Source organism: Lampris incognitus, chromosome 8 (genome assembly GCF_029633865.1).
Source record: "Lampris incognitus isolate fLamInc1 chromosome 8, fLamInc1.hap2, whole genome shotgun sequence".
Taxonomy (NCBI): Eukaryota; Metazoa; Chordata; class Actinopteri; order Lampriformes; family Lampridae; genus Lampris; species Lampris incognitus.
The window spans coordinates 31,227,194-31,248,704 of record NC_079218.1 but is presented as its reverse complement, the minus strand read 5'-3'; the positions used below and the strand labels follow the sequence as shown (position 1 = coordinate 31,248,704).

General features: G+C 42.6%; 1 protein-coding gene across 1 annotated transcript in view; it reads left to right on the top strand.

Annotated features, from left to right (window-relative positions):
• Nucleotides 1-21,511, top strand: part of slco2b1 (solute carrier organic anion transporter family, member 2B1) — an 87,739-nt gene that overhangs the window by 29,222 nt on the left and 37,006 nt on the right. Inside the window, exons 3-6 of the mRNA XM_056284474.1 lie at nt 4,290-4,427; nt 9,492-9,654; nt 9,929-10,153; nt 11,025-11,123. Coding sequence (XP_056140449.1) covers nt 4,290-4,427; nt 9,492-9,654; nt 9,929-10,153; nt 11,025-11,123 — 625 coding nt within the window. The remainder of the gene's footprint in view (nt 1-4,289; nt 4,428-9,491; nt 9,655-9,928; nt 10,154-11,024; nt 11,124-21,511) is intronic.

Genomic DNA, 21,511 nt, shown 5'->3' with positions numbered 1-21,511 from the left:
TTTTACTCCTGAAATGACCCCCCTGTCTCTCTCAAACACCTGGAAGTATTTATGATACATCTCAGTCGGTGGATCTACCACCGGTACATGATTCACTCTAGACCAGTCTAACTTTAAGAACTGGATCCAGTTTCTACCCATCAGTGTTGGCCCATGTCTCTTACACACTAACAAAGATAGCTGTTCTGTTTGCTCCCCACACTGCACTTTCACTTGGAATTTACCCAACAATGGAATTGGCTCTGAAGAATAAGTTTTTAAACTTACATCACATGGCATTAGTTGACACTTGCTAAACCTCTGTCTGTACAGTTTCTCATTTATGATACTCATGGCTGCGCCTGTATCTACCTCCATTTTGATCTTTACACCATTACATCTCACCATGACCATAAATGGTCTGACATATTCATTATCATTTTTAGGCCTACCGGTAATGGAAAACAACCCCAAGTCTTTTTCAGTCCCTGTTACCTCGATGATGGTCAGCTTGTGGGTTTTTTTGGAGGCCCTGTAGTCCTCATAATCAGTCTCTTCCTCCGATGCACTTTGCTGCTCGTGGGGAGACTCCTCCCTGGTGATGTAGCGAGTCTGCCTCTCTGCAGGAGTGGCCCTCCTGCTCGTCCTAGGTCCCCGTCTGGAGCTGCCGCCGTGGTTGGCCGTCTCCGACTCCGATGATGCAGTGGACCTGCACGCCCTCTCCAGATGGCCCTTCCGGTTGCAGGCTCTGCACTGGAACTCTTTGTACCTGCATGTCACTGCTTGACGTCCCTCTACGAGGCACCGGTAGCACGCCGTGTCCCTGGCGCCCTTTTTCATGTCGTGTGCCGCGTTTCCGCACGCACTGGCGCTCCCTTTGTAGCTGCTGGCTCTCACAATGTCTGTTCTCAGCGGAGCTTGCTGGAACGCTCTAAGACTCGTGGATATGCACTCAAAATTGTTCACCGTGTCCATCACTTTAGCCCAGTTCAGCCCTTATCCATAAGCAGCACTCAACAGCTTAGTTCTCAGCTCTTTACTTCTGATACCATATACTAGCTGATCTCTCAGTTGTTCTTCTAGCGTCGCGCCAAATGCGCAAGAGGCTGCTAACCCTTTTAGCGCGGCAACATACTCGGCTAGAGACTCACCACTTTGTTGCTTGCGGGCACGGAAGCTATAACGTTCGCTCAGGACATTCTTCTTTGGCACATAAAAGTCCCTCAATGCTTTAAAAATATCAGCTAATGGCGTTTCCGATGGCTTCTTTGGCGCTACCAAGTCAGTCAGTAAAGTGAAAATCTTTGCACCCACCACGGATAGGAACACAGCCCATTGCTTCCCCTCCTCAATCCTGTTGGCTTCCATAAACTGTGCAAAACGATCCTCGTACGTGCTGAAGCTTTTGTTAGCCTTGTTGAAGCACAAACCCGACTCACTGCTAAACACAGCCATTTCGTGACTGATGTTGCTAGTTGCTCTGGTTAGCTCTCTCTTCTCTCACACCTTTTTCTCCGTCTCAGAAGAAAAAGTTTTCGTGGAGAAAAAAAAAACGAATCCCCCTCGTCGCCAGTGTTGTGCTCTTATGGACAAAGTACCCGGAGATGACTTTATGTAAAGGAGCTTTTATTCATATCTCTCGGCTGTACATGTCCACCTGACTGTCAAGGCATTGGAGAGCGCAGTTCTGGGTTTTGGCGCTTTTGCACCTACTATTTATATCCTTTCTGGGCGAGGTTACATCCGGTCAACAACATGTAAACAATAAGTAGTTCCGTATCCACAGTGAATGATAGAACATTTATCAATACACCACACTGTGCTGTTGTTTTTGTTTATTTTTTGGGTCTAATCTGAGTTATTTTGTTGTTTGTTACCTAATCCTAGTTACTTAAGAGCCAGCGTCTTCAGTTGATCTTTTGTTGCATATATTGGCTTATGGTAACTATTAGTTTTTTTCATAAACTTGTTTATTTTTACACTTGGTTCTGCCTCCCACCTTCTTATTCCCCCAGAATACTTTTCTTTGTTTTGTTACATCCTCTCATCCCCTGGACGTTTAACGGGGAACGTAACAGTGTGAATGTGTATCATAGTGTTTGTGTACAGCAAGGAAGTATTACGATCAGTTGTGCTCAGCAGAATTGTTTTGGACAAATAGAGGTTAAAAGATAACAAAGATAGTTTGCAGATACTAAATGTTACGATCCTAACCCAGCAGGCTGCATAGAGCGAAACACTGAAAAAATATTGATGGTTGAAGAACACCCTAACTTCCTAATGTGCATCCTGTCATTGTTCCCCAAGTCAGACACACATCCTTGCCGCACCGTGTGTCTTGCTTGATGTGTCCTTCTGTTCTGCGCCACACACAGTGGCTGTTTCATCTCTCACATTCTCTTCAGCTGTCTTTCACATCTTCTTTTTCTCTCTACTTCTCCTTCTATTGCATAACTGTCCTCCTTCTATTGCATAACCATACTCTTAATTTCTAATTTTCCTCTTTTCTCTACAAACCCCTCTTTCTCCAGTGTGTTTTTCTTTTATCTCACATCCTGTTTCAAGGGGTTCACTAGTTAATTGCCAGTCAACTAAAACATGTAACCATTCAAGATCCGAAATTCAAGAACTTTACTGTCATTGTGTAAGCACAACGAAATTGTAGTTAACTCAAAATGGTGCATACATAAAAGAGCTAAGAATACAATACAGTTAACGATAAAATACAACTAATAAGGTACAAAAACATCAGAAAAAATTCAGTAAAGGTGTGGTGGACATACACTCACCGGCCACTTTATTAGGCACACCTGTCCAACTGCTCGTTAACGCAAATTTCTAATCAGCCAATCACATGGCAGCAACTCAATGCATTTAGGCATGTAAACATGGTCAAGACGATCTGCTGCAGTTCAAACCAAGCATCAGAATGGGGAAGAAAGGTGATTTAAGTGACTTTGAATGTGGCATGGTTGTTGGTGCCAGACGCGCTGGTCTGAGTATTTGAGAAACTGCTGATCTACTGGGATTTTCACGCACAACCATCTCTAGGGTTTACAGAGAATGGTCCGAAAAAGAGAAAATATCCAGTGAGCGGCAGTTCTGTGGGCGAAAATGCCTTGTTGATGCCAGAGGTCAGAGGAGAATGGCCAGACTGGTTCGAGCTGACAGGAAGGCAACAGTAACTCAAATAACCACTCATTACAACCGAGGTATGCAGAAGAGCATCTCTGAACGCACAACACGTCGAACCTTGAGGCAGATGGGCTACAGCAGCAGAAGACCACACCGGGTGCCACTCCCGTCAGCTAAGAACAGGAAACTGAGGCTACAATTCACACAGGCTCACCAAAATTGGACAATAGAAGATTGGAAAAACGTTGCCTGGTCTGATGAGTCTCGATTTCTGCTGCGACATTCGGATGGTAGGGTCAGAATTTGGCGTCAACAACATGAAAGCATGGATCCATCCTGCCTTGTATCAACGGTTCAGGCTGGTGGTGGTGGTGTAATGGTGTGGGGGATATTTTCTTGGCACACTTTGGGCCCCTTAGTACCAATTGAGCATCGTGTCAACGCCACAGCCTACCTGAGAGTTGTTGCTGACCATGTCCATCCCTTTATGACCACAGTGTTCCCATCTTCTGATGGCTACTTCCAGCAGGATAACGCGCCATGTCATAAAGCTCGAATCATCTCAGACTGGTTTCTTGAACATGACAATGAGTTCACTGTACTCAAATGGCCTCCACAGTCACCAGATCTCAATCCAATAGAGCACCTTTGGGATGTGGTGGACCGGGAGATTCGCATCATGGATGTGCAGCCGACAAATCTGCAGCAACTGCGTGATGCTATCATGTCAATATGGACCAAACTCTCTGAGGAATGTTTCCAGTACCTTGTTGAATCTATGCCACGAAGGATTAAGGCAGTTCTAAAGGCAAAAGGGGGTCCAACCCGGTACTAGCAAGGTGTACCTAATAAAGTGGCCAGTGAGTGTATATGAAGTGGTTTAAAGTGACATGTGAGTAAATATTGCAAAAATTGCACATCGGTGGTGGCAGCACATCAGTCTCGTTGGACTGAGGAGATTTGTGAGTTCATTAGTGCCACAGGTTTTGGAAAGAAGCTGTATATTGTGTAAATATTAATTTTTCTGTGGTCAGGGCCATTGGGTCTACGTTGGGCAGTTGATATACCTGACCTTCATCTCAGTCTCCTAACCTTATGCCATTCTCTAACCAGATTCTTTATACATTTCCTTCAAACTCGCGTCTCTCTCACTCCCGCTCTCTCCCGTTCTCCAGTTCTTTGTGTTTTGCCATGGGTTACTGCAGCTAGCCCAGCTATTGGTGTCTGGTTACCTGAAGAGCTCCATCTCCACCATTGAGCGACGCTACGGCTTCTCCAGTCAGAAGTCTGGTCTTCTGGCTGCCTTCAATGAGGTGGGTTTACTGGCTGGAAATATCCCATTAACTATGTATCGTAATGTGAGATTACTCTTTGATGTAAATATTTTTGATATATAGTGTCCAATGCAGAGTTCATCAGTATTCAACCCCCAACATTAGCTGGCCTCTACTCAACAAATGTCGTTTTTGGGCAGTATTTTCTGACTGGAGGGTGAAGGGTGTGAGAGCAATTCATATATGATGTTTGCTTACATTTAATGTTTGACCATGTTTAACTTTATTTTACATCGTTTAGATAGATGCTTAAAGTTCATGTGTAACAGAACAAAGGCAGTATTTTAAAGTGTCTTCTCCATGTGAACAAATAAAAGCCTACTGTTAACTGTTGATAGCAGAGGAATGTGTGGGAAATCAGAGTGTAGCAAGTCTGTACACAGTAATTAGAGACATGGCAATTGGTAGGATGTGAGCTGAGATGTGAACAGATAACTGCCCTATAAGAGAGACTGATCAGTGAGCATTCAAGCATCTGGGCTTGTGCATCATGTTCATTGAACATATTAAAGTGTGACAATACTGTAAGAGATTTTTGTCTCGCTCCTCATTGAATGTCAGAGTGGAATTAAAGAATTGCTATGACAAGGGTAATAGGAAAAGGGGTTAAGTGATAAGGAATTGCGTGTAACACCGGAGGGTGGCACGGTGGCACAGTGGTTAGCGCGGTCGCCTCACAGCAAGAAGGTCCTGGGTTCGAGCACCAGGGTAATCCAATCTTGGGGGTCATCCCAGGTCTTCCTCTGTGGAGTTTGCATGTTCTCCCCATGTCTGCGTGGGTTTCTTCCAGGTGCTCTGGTTTCCTTCCACACTCCAAAGACATATAGGTCAGTTGAACTGGCCATACTAAATTGTCCCTAGGTGTGTATGTGTGTGTGTCAGCCCTGTGATGGCCTGGCGGCCTGTCCAGAGTGTCTCCCCGTCTGCCGCCCAATGACTGCTGGGATAGGCTCCAGCATCCCCGTGACCTTGAGTAGGATAAACAGTTTGGATAATGGATGGATGTAACACCGATTCTGACCAGATTCAAAGCTAGGGTGTTGCAGTTGGGTCTGAAAACATATGTTGCACATCTTAAAACAAGTTGTTTTGTTTTCTTTTTTTACACAATGATGGGGTGTGATAATTCTGCTTGTTTTTAACACAGTTTCTCTTGTTCTGTAAACTTTGAAAAAATAATTGTCATTTTCTTGAAAAAGATGAAATGAGGCAGGCCTTAGATACAAGTACCAAGAAAATTACAATTGATTGAAAAAAGTCTCAAAACAAGTTGATGTGCCTGGTTGCTGGTGCTTTCTGACACAGGGGAAGCACAGCTGTCAGTTAATGGAAAATAATTACCGTAATTCAAAGTATACAGTGCTCTATTCTCATTCTATTCTAAATCCAGCTTGTCTAGCTGCATGTAAATTATGCACTTTCTTTTTGCATGAAGTCAGCCCACACGGGGCTTATTTGAACTAACATTACTCATGTTTGATCAAACCATAGAGGTGAAAGGGGACTTCCACAAAATCTTTGGTATTTTGAATCTAATAAGTCTTGAAAACCACAGCAAAACTTTCTTACAGAATATGATCACAGTTGTTGAAAATGTTGACCTGTTTAATCAGCTATAGTTAGAAACATTTTCTTTTTTTTGTTGGTTTCCAGTTTGCAATTCAGAACATTATACAGTGAATAACAATTATATAAAAAACACAGCAAATATTTTCCACTCTGTTTTCCCTCCCCTCGCCCCATCCCTATCAACTGATTACAGTCATAAAAAGAAAAAAAGAAAAAAAAACAAGCATGAAATGATAATAAAATAAAAAGGGTGTTTCTAAAATCAATGCACAACATCATAATACCACACTACTCCCTCAGAGCTTGTTCCTGCTGAAGCAGGTTACCAACATTAACATCCTGTCTTAAGAAGTACATAAAAGGTCTCCAAATATCATCAAAAACATTTTGCTTACATCTAACAATATATGTAATCTTTTCCATTGACATTTTTGATGCCATTTCTTTAATCCACATTCCAATTCTTGGCCCATCAACATTTTCCCAGTTAAGAGCAATTATACGTTTAGCTTGTAATATACACATGTCTACAAAACTTAACTCTTTGCTTTGTAAGTGTAGGTTGGTCGGATGTATACCCAGAATAAAAAGCTTATGATCCAGTTGTAATTTCTTTGATAGAATTTGATTAATCATATTAATAATATCCTGCCAAAAAGATTTCACTTTCACACATTCCCATATACAGTGGTACAGTGTCCCTCTTGCCTCATTACACTTGATATAAGTATCAGGACTGTTATCATTAAACTTATGCAATTTAACAGGAGTCATGTATGTACGCATCAGCCATTTATACTGTGTAAGTTTCAGGCTACTGTTGATTATCTGCCTCTGAGCCTTCTTACATGCCTCACTCCAGTCTTCTAAGGATATTTCCTCATCTATATCTTCCTTCCATAGTCTCAGTTTGGATTCTGAGGTGTCATCAGATCCAGATACAAACAAATCATACAAAGATGAAATTAAACCTTTATTGTAACAGTGTCTTATGATGGCTACCTGTATTGAGGAAATAGCAGGTATCTCTAGTGAATGGTTTTGAGACACAGCTATAAAGCTCCTAAATTGAAAATATCTGAAAAAAGGATTCTTTGGGATGTCAAATTTGGTTGATATTTCTACAAAGGACATAAGTATTTAATCTTCTCTGTACATATCTTGCACTTTCCTTAACCCTTTTGCAGTCCATATTTAAAATCCTGGATCACTTTTTCCTGGTTTAAAGTTGGCATTACCCCAGATAAGAATGAAGTGTGACCAGGAAGGGTTAGTATTTAAATATTTACAAATGTCAAACCAAATGTTAATCATGTTCAGTACAATAGGGTTGTCTGTATGTTTTCTCAAGTATTTGCGATCTACTGAATACAAGTGCATTGGTAAGCTTGGCGAAATAGAACTGGATTCCAAATCTTTCCAAGCAGGAGGGCTTTCAGATGAAAAATAAAACATTATGGACCACAGTTGAGCTACCCAGTAATGCCATTGGATGTTTGGGCATTTAAGGCCTCCTCGGTCATATGGTAAATATAATAAAGATAGACATAATCTGGGATGTTTATTTTGCCAAATAAAGTGGGTAAACAATTTTTAATTCTAGTAAACAAAGACGAGGGAGGGGGCAGGAGGATATTCTGGAATAGATAGAGAAATGTAGGGAGTATGCTCATTTTTAAAATATTTATCCTGTCAATTATAGAAATAGGCAAAGATGTCCAATGTTCTGCTGATGAGGTAGTAGCTTCCAGAATTGGGTCACAATTTATCTGAACAATATTATTCACCTCAGCGACCATCTTTATACCCAGACATGTAAAATTATCTGTTGGGTTGAAAGTGGAAGCATAAACATGGCTATTTTTCCTCTCTGTTTCATTCAATAACATTATAGATGATTTTTGAATAATTAACTTTATGTCCAGATATTTTTCCAAATGTTTCAATAAGATCTAAGAGTGCAGGGACCGAACTGTTTAGATTTTTTATGAACAAAATACTTAGATGCTTAGTTGGTTACTGAGGTCATCTTCTCAACTAAGCAAAAAAAAAGCCCACATATTCATCTGCCTGCCAGACAAGTCTAAATCACAAGTTTCTTAAGTTTGATTACTAAGTTTTAGTCTACTTTCTCTGCTATTTTGTCAAACTCTACATTTAAATGAGTAGAATAGTTTATTACATCTGCTTCATGTTATTACTATATACAAGGGTTTTATCTTCTCTAATAATTTCCGGGATGAACGAAACTTCTTCAGATAACTTTCACATTCCAGTCCCATCCATTGGAAAGGTCTTCTAATCATCACACATAGAAAAGCCAGCGACGGGGGCGTCCGGGTGGTGTGGCAGTCTATTTTGTTGCCTACCAACATCGGGATCGCCGGTTTGGTCAGCCGTCCCTTCAGACACAATTGGGGTGTCTGCGGGTGGGAAGCCGGATGTGGGTATGTGTACTGGTTCGCTGCACTAGCACCTCCTCAGGTCGGTCGGGGTGCCTGTTTGGGGGCAGGGGGAACTAGGGGGAATAGCGTGATCCTCCCACGCACTACGCCCCCTGTGAAACTCCTGACTGTCAGGTGAAAAGAAGCGGCTAGCAAGTCCACATGTAGGAGGCATGTGGTAGGCTGCAGCCCTCCCCGGATCGGCAGAGGGGGTGGAGCATTGACCAGGATGGCTCGGAAGAGTGGGATAATTGGCTGGATACAATTGGGGAGAAAGGGGGGGGGGGCAGGAGCAAAATTAAATTTCTGAAAGCCTAATTTGTAATAAACAGTGAGATCGTATTTCCCCATGCAAAAGCACGTACAATACTCTGACTGCCATGGATGGTTAGCATCAAGGCGGGTGTCAAAATGACTTTTTAAACATGTGTTGTCCAATAAATACTGATCTTTGCTTCAGTTTACTTGAATCTGCCATAGGATCCCAGTGAAGTCAGGCTTCAAGAGTTTTATCAGCTGTGCTTCTACTGACAAATCCACGTAGACTATGCCATTTACCAAAAGTAGATCATATCAGCGCAATAGTACAGTGTAGATGGTGTAAATATTTAACACTTTTTATTCACTAAAATATTGCATTGCACAATGAGTATTGAATAATTGAGACACATTTTTAAACATTTCATTGTCACATTTGTAATCAAATTTTACAGGAAGCTTTCCAGTGTAGTCTCAATGCAATGGCCTCTGCTAGAAAACAGGTTTCTTAAATAGTTTAACACCATTTGCACATTTTATCTCGTTTTAAGTAAAATACTAATTTGAGACTAAAATACTAAGTTAAAATACATTTTAAGGATAGATTATTTTTTCTTTCATAATTCACAGTAGAGATCCACTGTCATTACTGGCATCCAGAACTTTACCCCTGGTGATTATGACAGATTTTGCAGTTCCTTTGCATATGTGTGTGTGTGTGTGTGTGTGTGTGTGTGTGTGTGTGTGTGTGTGTGTGTGTGTGTGTGTCTAGGTGGGCAACACAGTCCTGATCATGTTTGTAAGTTTCTTCGGAGGCAGAGTCCATCGACCGAGGTTCATCGGAGGAGGGGCTCTCCTGGCCAGCCTGGCCTCTCTTCTCATGGCCCTTCCACATTTCCTGACTGGACCCTATGAGTTCACCAACCACATCATCTGTAAGTTAACTAACTCACATGCATAGCCATAAAAATACATAGATAGAGACACAGATGCACACACTCAGAAACACATATTCTTAATACACGTGTACAATTGTGTAGAAAAACGTAAACATATTTGCACAGACACAGTCACACACTTGCACACAAACCTTGAAATCACTCTATTCTGTACATACACAGTACTATGTCACAACTAGACAAATGTACATTCACATATGTACACAATTTAATTTCAGCTCATCGTGTTTCTTGTCTCACTGTTACACAGTCACCAGTGAAAACAACTCGGGCCTTTGCCTCTTAGAAAACACTTTCACTGCTTTGACGTCCAACAAGAGCTGCACCAAGCAGGATGGACATGGCGAACAGTGGATATACCCGCTTCTGCTCCTGGGTCAGCTGCTGCTGGGAATTGGTACCATTCCTATCCAGCCCTTCGGTATCTCGTACATTGACGACTTCGCAAGCAAGAGGAACTCACCTCTTTACCTTGGTATCTACACTAGAATTGAAGTGTGTGAATTCAAGTGGCAATTTGGTTTATTTATACAGTTAGCCTGAATGTTTACCTAGAATAAAAGTCCAGATGAAGGGAGTCTGGGTGGCGTGGCAGTCTATTCCGTTGCCTGCCAACACAGGGATCAGCGGTTCGAATGTCCATGTTACCTCTGGCTTGGCCGGGCGTCCCTACAGACACAATTGGCCATGTCTGTGGGTGGGAAGCCGGATGTGGGTATGTGCCCTGGTTACTGCACTAGCGCCTCCTCTTATAGGTTGGGGTGCCTGTTCGGGGGGGAGGGGGAACTGGGGGGAATAGTGTGATCCTACCACACGCTATGTCCCCCTGGCAAAACTCCTCACTGTCAGGTGAAAAGAAGCGGCTGGCGACTCCACATGTATGAGAGGAGGCATGTGATAGTCTGCATCCCTCCCCGGATAGGCAGATAGGGTGGAGCAGAGATTGGGATGGCTTGGAAGAGTTGAGTAATTGGCTGGATACAATTGGGGAGAAAAAGGGCGAAGAAATCCCCCCCTCAAAAAAAAAAAGTCCAGATGAAGTCATGCGCTATTTTGAGAAAACTGTTTTTTCCCCAAAATGAAAAATAGCAGTAAATTTGAATCAAGTGTCACATTTTTTCATGGGTTATAGGTTGAAGAAGGTTGACTAAATATTTACAGCTACATTGGCTGGATAGCCCATACTTTAGTCTCATCATTCATTTTTTTCTAGACAGATTTTCAGCTTCTTGGGTCGCAATCTCGAGTATGTCCACCAACAGTAACAGTAAGCTTGTGCATGCTGGCCAATGCAAACAGATTGTAGTTATTGATGCTTACCCTAGCTATGGCTCTCTTTGGTACAGGCCTCCTCCTGGCAGCCACCTCCATTGGCCCTGCCTTCGGGTTCATCATGGGATCCTTCGTGCTACGTTTTTATGTGGACATGGACAAAATGTCTGAAGGTGAGCAAGGACATGTAGAAGCCATTGTCTTGATGACTTCCAGCTGTCTTTAGATAGAATGTTCTAGAGGGAGAAAAAAAACCAACAACAAAAAACAGGAAAATGTTGTTACTAGGTCATCTGAACATTACTCAAAGTCCAGTCACAGTCAGATAAATCAAGTTGATTTTGCTTCTAAACAAACTTGTATTTTCATGGACAGCACAGAAACCAAACAAGAGAGAACAGACGAGAAATTTTGGAGTGTGAGCGAGGTCTTAGAATTTGAGAAATTGTAAACAGACATAAATGAGGGAAAACTGCAGTGGCTGGTATGCATGCTAGTAAGCGCGTTCAAGCATCAATAAATAAGCACTTTTCAAGCCCGGAGTGAGACAGAATCTAATTTCCTTGTATCAGCATGGACTTTGTTACAAACAGAGGGATTTTTGTGGTCTCTAAACATGTCAGTATTTACACTAATATTTTTCGTAAATTCCTATTAAAAACATTTTTCCCCCAATTTGGTAAAATTGGGAATACAACATTTTGAAATGGGTTTCCTAGACAAGGAATTTCCAAACTTATTATTATACTGTAAGTAATTTGATAATAATTACATAACTTTTTATAGAACCCATAAATGCACAATAAGCCTAAAACCCTGTCACAACCCCCCAAATTACAGACCTGTTTAGCTGCAGGTGGGGGGCAGATACAAGTGGAGAGAGTGAAAAAAATCTTTAGTTATACAAGTAAATCGTATAAGCTACTGTGCTATGTTTTTTAAGATTCATGAAAATATTTTCTCTCTATACAAACCGTTCTTTTGTGCAGACTTCTAAAGGATTCAATCAGTGGGTTGTACAGAAGGAAACAGCTTTGCTGATAGGGAACAACATAATTATTTACACAAGGGAAAAGATAATTTTTTGGAGCAGTGGTTCAGGGTTGGGTTAAAGGGACAGTTCACCCCCAAAATCAAAAATACATGTTTATCCACCTAGATTGTTTTGGTTTGAGTTGCCGAGTTTTGGAGATATTGGCCCTATGACCAATATCTCTAGATGTCTGACTTTTCTCGAATACAATGGAACCGAATGTCACTCGGCTTGTGTTGCTTAAAGCGCCAAAAAAAAAAAACATTTGAAAAACTCAACAACAATGTCTCTTTCCAGAAATCATGACCTGGTTACTCAAGATAATCCATGGACCTTGTTGTGATCAGTTTCATGTAGGTGTAGTTTGGTCTAAGAAAATAGTTCCTACATGAAACTGGTTTATTTGGGTTTTGAAAAAAAAACCATCAATAATCTAAATATTATCGATGCACACACAGCCACAGAAATATTATGTATATACTACTAGGCTAGATACTGCATCTTGCATGACTCACTACTCAAAACAAATGCAATGCATTGTTTTTTTAGAGTACTGACACAGCATGATCTGAACTTATAAAAGGCATCTTTACATATTTCACTTTTAAGAAAATCCTCTTAGAGATGTTGTTCTAGCAGTTTCTTGTAGAACCATGTCAAATACCTGCACATACACTCACCGGCCACTTTATTAGGCACACCTGTCCAACTGCTCGTTAACGCAAATTTCTGATCAGCCAATCACATGGCAGCAACTCAATGCATTTAGGCATGTAGACATGGTCAAGACGATCTGCTGCAGTTCAAACCTAGCATCAGAATGGGGAAGAAAGGTGATTTAAGTGACTTTGAACGTGGCATGGTTGTTGGTGCCAGACGGGCTGGTCTGAGTATTTCAGAAACTGCTGATCTATTGGGATTTTCACGCACAACCCTCTCTAGGGTTTACAGAGAATGATCCGAAAAAGAGAAAAATATCCAGTGAGCGGCAGTTCTGTCAGCGAAAATGCCTTGTTGATGCCAGAGGTCAGAGGAGAATGGCCAGACTGGTTCGAGCTGATAGAAAGGCAACAGTAACTCAAATAACCACTCATTACAACCGAGGTATGCAGAAGAGCATCTCTGAACGCACAACACGTCGAACCTTGAGGCAGATGGGCTACAGCAGCAGAAGACCACACCGGGTGCCACTCCTGTCAGCTAAGAACAGGAAACTGAGGCTACAATTCGCACAGGCTCACCAAAATTGGACAATAGAAGACTGGAAAAACGTTGCCTGGTCTGATGAGTCTCGATTTCTGCTGCGACATTCGGATGGTAGGGTCAGAATTTGGCATCAACAACATGAAAGCATGGATCCATCCTGTCTTGTATCAACAGTTCAGGCTGGTGGTGGTGGTGTAATGGTGTGGGGGATATTTTCTTGGCACACTTTGGGCCCCTTAGTACCAATTGAGCATCGTGTCAACGCCACAGCCTACCTGAGTATTGTTGCTGACCATGTCCATCCCTTTATGACCACAGTGTTCCCATCTTCTGATGGCTACTTCCAACAGGATAACGTGCCATGTCATAAAGCTCGAATCATCTCAGACTGGTTTCTTGAACATGACAATGAGTTCACTGTACTCAAATGGCCTCCACCGTCACCAGATCTCAATCCAATAGAGCACCTTTGGGATGTGGTGGACCGGGAGATTCGCATCATGGATGTGCAGCCGACAAATCTGCAGCAACTGCGTGATGCTATCATATCAATATGGACCAAACTCTCTGAGGAATGTTTCCAGTACCTTGTTGAATCTATGCCACGAAGGATTAAGGCAGTTCTGAAGGCAAAAGGGGGTCCAACCCGGTACTAGCAAGGTGTACCTAATAAAGTGGCCAGTGAGTGTATATTAGTGCTTTTACCATTTGCATGCAAATTAAGCAGTTGTCCATATTCAGTAGTAACACATAATACATTTGCCTTCATCCAGATGACTTGTCCTTAAATATCGTAACATACAAAACTACTTGTTCAGCTGATTACTGATCAGATGTTTTCATCAAGTTTGCAGAAACTATGGTGGAAGTATTTGATGCTAGCATAAAAGTACACAACATGTCGATTTCTTGACTTTGATATTTAATAACACTGATGATTATTGCATTATTATTCTTTACTATTCCCAAACTTGAAGGGTTGCAACGAAATGCATTATAAATATCATATAGCCTACTGCAAGGCAGTAGACATGTGCTTTGCTTGTGTGCAAGGCTGCCTAGTGACCCGTATATATAAGTAGGTCACTGGATATTCTACCTACAGTACTGACGTGGTACAATACACAAGATGAATCGCTTTACCGAAGGCCTCTAGAAACACACAAATAACAGTTTATAAAGCTTATACACTTTGGTCAATGCTATATACAATGTATACAATTATGTGGTCATAATACCTCATACATTTTAAATGTGTTATTAGACAGATTTTTAACAAGTGGGCTGCAGCACTTTATAACCTTTGTCTTATATTAAATATTTACTCAGCTCAAAACTTTACTGCAGACTCAGGGTCCATAAAAAAGACAAGGTTAAAAAAAAAAGAGAAAAAGATAAGAATAGAGCCATAAAAGATAAGAACCAAAGGTAAAAGTTAGACAATACATAAAGTAAAGACAATACAATGACATAAAAGGAAGAAATCAGTGTCTTATAAGAAGGCAGTTATACCAATGGTCCCACCACCGGGATTGGTAGCATGTGGCACTGAATCTTATATTAGTTAAACCCACGATGATTACATTATCAGTGTCATTGAGCCAGCAAATAAATTAGAACAGCTGGAAAAGTACTGACTCCTGCAGTCACAAACATTTCACTTGCACTACACCATCTAGATCTTTTTAGTAGTATTCTCATAGCATCATTATAAGCTACTCGAAGCTTGCTTTTTTGTAGTTTGACCACAGGTGCGCAATATAAAGTGGTGTACAATATGCTCTTAACAGACATCTTCACACTAACTGAACACATACCAAACTTGCGTGAGAATGTTTGCTTGTGCATACATCATGCGGCATTTTCTATAAATATCACCATTGTCTGTCATTTGTTCGGTAATATAATGTCCAAGATATTTCATCTTATTACATACCCCAAGATTATTATCAAACAATTTAAAATCAGGAAATTTTAGATAATTGTCCTCTTTGGTTCTGCAGAACATGACAACACTCTTACTAGCATTGTATTTGATATCATGTGCCACACCATACACAGAACATATATTAAGGAGCTATTGGAGACCAGCGCTACAGGGACTAAGGATGATGAGGTCATCCGCATACAGAATATGGTTCACCAATGTCTAACCAATCATGCACCCAGTATTACAGGCTTTTAACTGCTTGGACAAAAAAAAATCAATATATACACTACCGTTCAAAAGTTTGGGGTCACCCAAACAATTTTGTGTTTTCCATGAAAAGTCACACTTATTCACCACCATATGTTGTGAAATGAATAGAAAATAGAGTCAAGACATTGACAAGGTTAGAAATAATGATTTGTATTTGAAATAAGATTTTTTTTACATCAAACTTTGCTTTCGTCAAAGAATCCTCCATTTGCAGCAATTACAGCATTGCAGACCTTTGGCATTCTAGCTGTTAATTTGTTGAGGTAATCTGGAGAAATTGCACCCCACGCTTCCAGAAGCGGCTCCCACAAGTTGGATTGGTTGGATGGGCACTTCTTGCGTACCATACGGTCAAGCTGCTCCCACAACAGCTCAATGGGGTTCAGATCTGGTGACTGCGCTGGCCACTCCATTACCGATAGAATACCAGCTGCCTGCTTCTGCTCTAAATAGTTCTTGCACAATTTGGAGGTGTGTTTAGGGTCATTGTCCTGTTGTAGGATGAAATTGGCTCCAATCAAGCGCTGTCCACTGGGTATGGCATGGCGTTGCAAAATGGAGTGATAGCCTTCCTTATTCAGAATCCCTTTTACCCTGTACAAATCTCCCACCTTACCAGCACCAAAGCAACCCCAGACCATCACATTACCTCCACCATGCTTAACAGATGGCGTCAGGCATTCTTCCAGCATCTTTTCATTTGTTCTGCGTCTCACAAACGTTCTTCTTTGTGATCCAAACACCTCAAACTTGGATTCATCCGTCCACAACACTTTTTTCCAGTCTTCCTCTGTCCAATGTCTGTGTTCTTTTGCCCATCTTAATCTTTTTCTTTTATTGGTCAGTCTCAGATATGGCTTTTTCTTTGCCACTCTGCCCTGAAGCCCAGAATCCCGCAGCCGCCTCTTCACTGTAGATGTTGACACTGGTGTTTTGCGGGTACTATTTAATGAAGATGCCAGTTGGGGACCTGTGAGGCGTTTGTTTCTCAAACTAGAGACTCTAATGTACTTATCTTCTTGCTCAGTTGTGCAACGCGGCCTCCCACTTCTTTTTCTACTCTGGTTAGAGCCTGTTTGTGCTGTCCTCTGAAGGGAGTAGTACACACCGGTGTAGGAAATCTTCAATTTCTTAGCAATTTCTCGCATGGAATAGCCTTCATTTCTAAGAACAAGAATAGACTGTCGAGTTTCAGATGAAAGTTCTCTTTTTCTGGCCATTTTGAGCGTTTAATTGACCCCACAAATGTGATGCTCCAGAAACTCAATCTGCTCAAAGGAAGGTCAGTTTTGTAGCTTCTGTAACGAGCTAAACTGTTTTCAGATGTGTGAACATGATTGCACAAGGGTTTTCTAATCATCAATTAGCCTTCTGAGCCAATGAGCAAACACATTGTACCATTAGAACACTGGAGTGATAGTTGCTTGAAATGGGCCTCTATACACCTATGTAGATATTGCACCAAAAACCAGACATTTGCAGCTAGAATAGTCATTTACCACATTAGCAATGTATAGAGTGTATTTCTTTAAAGTTAAGACTAGTTTAAAGTTATCTTCATTGAAAAGTACAGTGCTTTTCCTTCAAAAATATGGACATTTCAATGTGACCCCAAACTTTTGAACGGTAGTGTAAATTGTAGAGAGCTGGAGACAGAATTCCCCCTTGTCTGACACCATTGCTAACCCCAAATGGGGCTGAAACGCTATTACCCCATTTTACTTGCATAGTCTGGTGGGCATACCAATAAGCCAGAATTCTCACAATGTATTTAGGCACCCATCTTTGACTCAATTTAACAAACTTTCTATGATTAACACAATCAAAAGTTTTGGAAGCATCAATAAAACACATAGGAACCAATCAATGACAGACTTTGTGGTCATATCATAGATCTGCGGCCGTATGTTTTGGGCACTCAGGTGAAGAGAGGAGCAGAGTTGTCAACTGATCACCACCTGATGGTAAGTTGGATCAGATGGCGGGGAATGCTGCTGGACAGACCTGGTAAACCCAAACATGTAGTGAGGGTAAACTGGGAATGTCTGGCAGAGGTCCCTGTCCGTGAGGTCTTCAACTCCCACCTCTGGAAGAAGTTCTCATTTATTCCGAGGGAGGCTGGGGACATGGAGTCTGAGTGGGCCATGTTCAAAGCCTCTATTGCAGATGTCTGTGAATGTTCTCATTCATCCAGGTCATGGTTATCTATTGCAGATGCGGCAGACAGGAACTGTGGACATAAGGTCATCGGTGCCTGTCGAGGTGGCAACATAAGAACCCGCTGGTGGACACCGGCGGTGAGGGAAGCCATCAGGCTGAAGAAGGAGGCCTTTCAGGCTTGGTTGGCCCAGGGGTCTCATGAAGCAGCAGACAGGTACCGGGAGGCCAGAAGGGCTGTGGCTTCAGCGGTCGTGGAAGCAAAAACTCGGGTGTGGGAGGAGTTCGGAAAGGCTATGGAGGAGGACTTTTGGTTGACCTCAAGGAAATTCTGGCAAACCATCCAGCGACTCAGGGAGGGGAAGCAGGGCTTGACTCTCCCAGGGAGGGGAACTGTTGACCCGGACTGGGGACGATATCAAGCGATGGAAAGGATATTTTGAGGAGCTCCTGAACCCAGCTAGCATGCCCTCAGAGGAGGAGGTAGAGTCTGAAGACTCAGGGGAAGCCCCACCCATATCCCTGGCAGAGGTCTCTGAGGTAGTTAAAAAGCTCCTCGGTGGCAAGGCGCCAGGTGTGGATGAGCTTCGCCCTGAGATGTTGAAGGCTCTGGACATTGTTGGGCTGTCTTGGTTGACATGCCTCTTCAATGTTGCATGGAGGTCGGGGACAGTACCTGTGGAGTGGCAGACTCAGGTGGTGGTTCCCATATTTAAAAAGGGGACTGGAGGGTGTGCTCCAATTATTGGGGCATCACATTGCTCAGCCTCCCTGGGAAAGTTTACTCCGAGGTGCTGGAAAGGAGGCTCCGACTGATTGTCAAACTTCAGATCCAGGAAGAACAATGTGGATTCCATCCTGGCCGTGGAATAACGGACAAACTCTTTTCCCTTGTGGAAGTGCTGAGGGGAACATGGGAGTTTGACCAGCCAGTCTACATGTGTTTTGTGGACTTGGAGAAGGCTTATGACCGTATACCCCGGAGCACTCTGTGGGGGGTACTGCGGGAGTATGGGGTACCAGGATAGTTGCTACAAGCCATTTGGTCCTTGTATAACCAAAGTGAGAGCTGTTTTTGCACACTTGGCACAAAGTCAAACATGTTTTCGGTGGGTGTTGGACTCCGCCAAGGTTGTCCCTTGTCTCCAATTCTGTTTGTGATATTCATGGACAGGCTCTCAAGGCACAGCCAAGGTGAGGAGTGTGTCCATTTCAAGAACCTCGGAATTGCATCTCTGCTCTTTGCAGATGATGTGGTTTTGTTGGCTGAATCAGAACACGACCTCCAATGCACACTGGGGCAGTGTGCAGTTGAGTGTGAAATGGCTGGGATGAGAGTCAGTACCTCCAAGTCTGAGGCCATGGTTCTCTACTGGAAAATGGTGGATTGCTCCCTCTGGGTTGGGGATGAGTTGTTACCTCAAGTGAAGGAGTTCAAGTATCTCGGAGTCTTGTTCACAAGTGAGGGTAGAATGGAGCGGGAGATTGACAGGCGGATTGGTGCAGCATCAGCAGTAATGTGGATGTTGTACCAGACCGTTGTGGTGAAGAGGGAGCTGAGCTGAAAGGCAAAGCTCTCAATTTACTAGTCAATCTTTGTTCCAGCCCTCACCTATGGTTATGAGCTTTGGGTAGTGACCGAAAGGGTGGGATCGCAGATAGAAGTGGCTGAAATGAGTTTCCTCCGTATGGTGTCTGGGCTCAGTCTTAGAGATAGGTTGAGAGGCTCAAACTTCTGGAGAGAGCTCGGAGTAGAGCCGCTGCTCCTTCGCGTTGAAAGGAGTCAGTTGAGGTGGTTTGGGCATCTGATTAGGATGCCCCCTGAGCGCCTTCCTTTGGAGGTTTTCCGGGCACGGTCAACTGGGAGGAGACCCCAGGGTAGACCCAGAACTCACTGGAGGGACTACATGTCCAGTCTGGTCTTGGAATGCCTTGGGATCCTCCAGGAGGAGCTGGAGGGCATTGCTGGGGAGAGGGATGTCTGGAGTGCCCTACTTAGCTTGCTGCCACCGCGACACGACCCCGGAAAAGCGGCTGAAGATGAATGAATGAATATTGATTATTATAACACAATAATCGTGCTTATCATATATTATCAGTATGCTCATAGTTATAAACCCAGTGTTCATAGAGTCTTACCATATGTTCCTAAATGAATTTGCAAATGGTACACATACCAATACATTAAATATAGATGTAGCACATAAGCTCTTGTGGGGCACACAAAATGTAACATTCACCAACTATTAAAATCTACATTTCAAATGCAAAATACATAAAAAGGCTCTTGCTTCCATAATACAACAAACAGGAAACTGGTGTATAATATCCAGTCTGGAGGAAACAATGGTGGCAAATTAACATTTAATACACACTGATTTATCATCACCGAGATTGTTCATTATACCAAACACTTTGGCACGCAACTCAAGTGTTTTTTCCCCACCATCATTTGTTAAACATTGATTGTATGCTCTGTTTCAACAACAAAAGCAACTGACCTTTAGTTACCCACATTCACCCTTGGCCATGCAGGATGCCGCAGCACAAACCTGGTATTCTACTGGTGAGCCCAGTTCAACTCCCCAAATGTTTTTTTTGCTTATGAGTGGGCTGGTGAAACAAAAAGCAGTAGGTCACTTCCGTCCACCTTTTTGGCCCTGTGGATTTGTTTACCACCCCAGATTTTTTTTCCCTTTCATTGTTTTGGTCACTCCCTTGTGTTTAACCAGTCCTGACTTGCTGCAGTGAGCAGAAAGAAAACTGTTGGTGGTTGTTAGTGGCCTTTTCTTTAGCTTCACTCCTATGAAATTCAACAAGTTGGGCAGCATGGTGGCGCATTGGTTTGAGCTGTCCCTCACAGCAAGAAGGTCCTGGGCTCGAACCCCGGGGTTTTCCAACCTTGAGGGTCATCCCAGGTCATCCTCTGTGTGGAGTTTGTATGTTCTCCCTGTGTCTGTGGTGGATTTTCTCCAGCTGCTCCAGTTTCCCTCAGCATCAAAAAGACATGCGTGTTAGGGTTAACACTCCTGTCTGTGCCCCTGACTAAGGCATGGTAAGACGAATTGGAGTTGGTCCCCGGGCGCTGCATGGTGGCTGCCCACTGCTCTGAGCTACACAGCTAGGATTGGGTAAATGCAGAGCATAATTTCCCCACGGGGATCAATAAAGTATATCAAAAAAAAAGTTTATCATAGTGGTGGGAAGTGACATAAGTCTTCATAAACAACCATGCTATAACAAAACATCTGCCATATGCATGCAGAGTGCTGTAAGATAAATTAACATGACTGCATACATTTTAAGCAGGAGGGAACTATTTCAGAGTGTGTTAGTGCCATGCTCTACCCACTGAAGTGCACAAGGTGTGAGACCCCAATCCTGTCCAGGATAGTGTCACACTCCCTCTATTGAGCCACACTGGACAACGAGTTGTAAATATCCAAAAAGTGGCATTCCATCATACCCAACAAAGATAACCCCCTCATTACTAACCAATGTCTTCAAGTTTCTCATGAACTGTTTGTTTAATGATGACGGACTGAATGGCGAATAAGGCATATTGCTTACAGCCAGAACCAAAAAATGTTGGTTGTTTTATCACCGACCTGTTTTTGACCTCTAACTCCTTACCTGTGAAATTCTACAGGCTGAATATTTCCATCAGCATGCTACTGGGCTTCATCAGATGTATGGTGTGTGTGTGTGTGTGTGTGTGTGTGTGTGTGTGTGTGTGTGTGTGTGTGTGTGTGTGTGTGTGTGTGTGTGTGTGTAAAGGAGGATATAATTTAAGTAAACATTGACTTTACACCCTGACCTCATTCTACCACTTTGCAGGAAATAAGGTTCAACTCCTTTTGTATTACCGATACCTTGTCTTTATTTTTGCTTTTTTAAAATCCTTGTTACCCAGCATATTCTTGAATATAATCTAAGAATGAGAGTGTAGTAGTACTGGTAGTAGT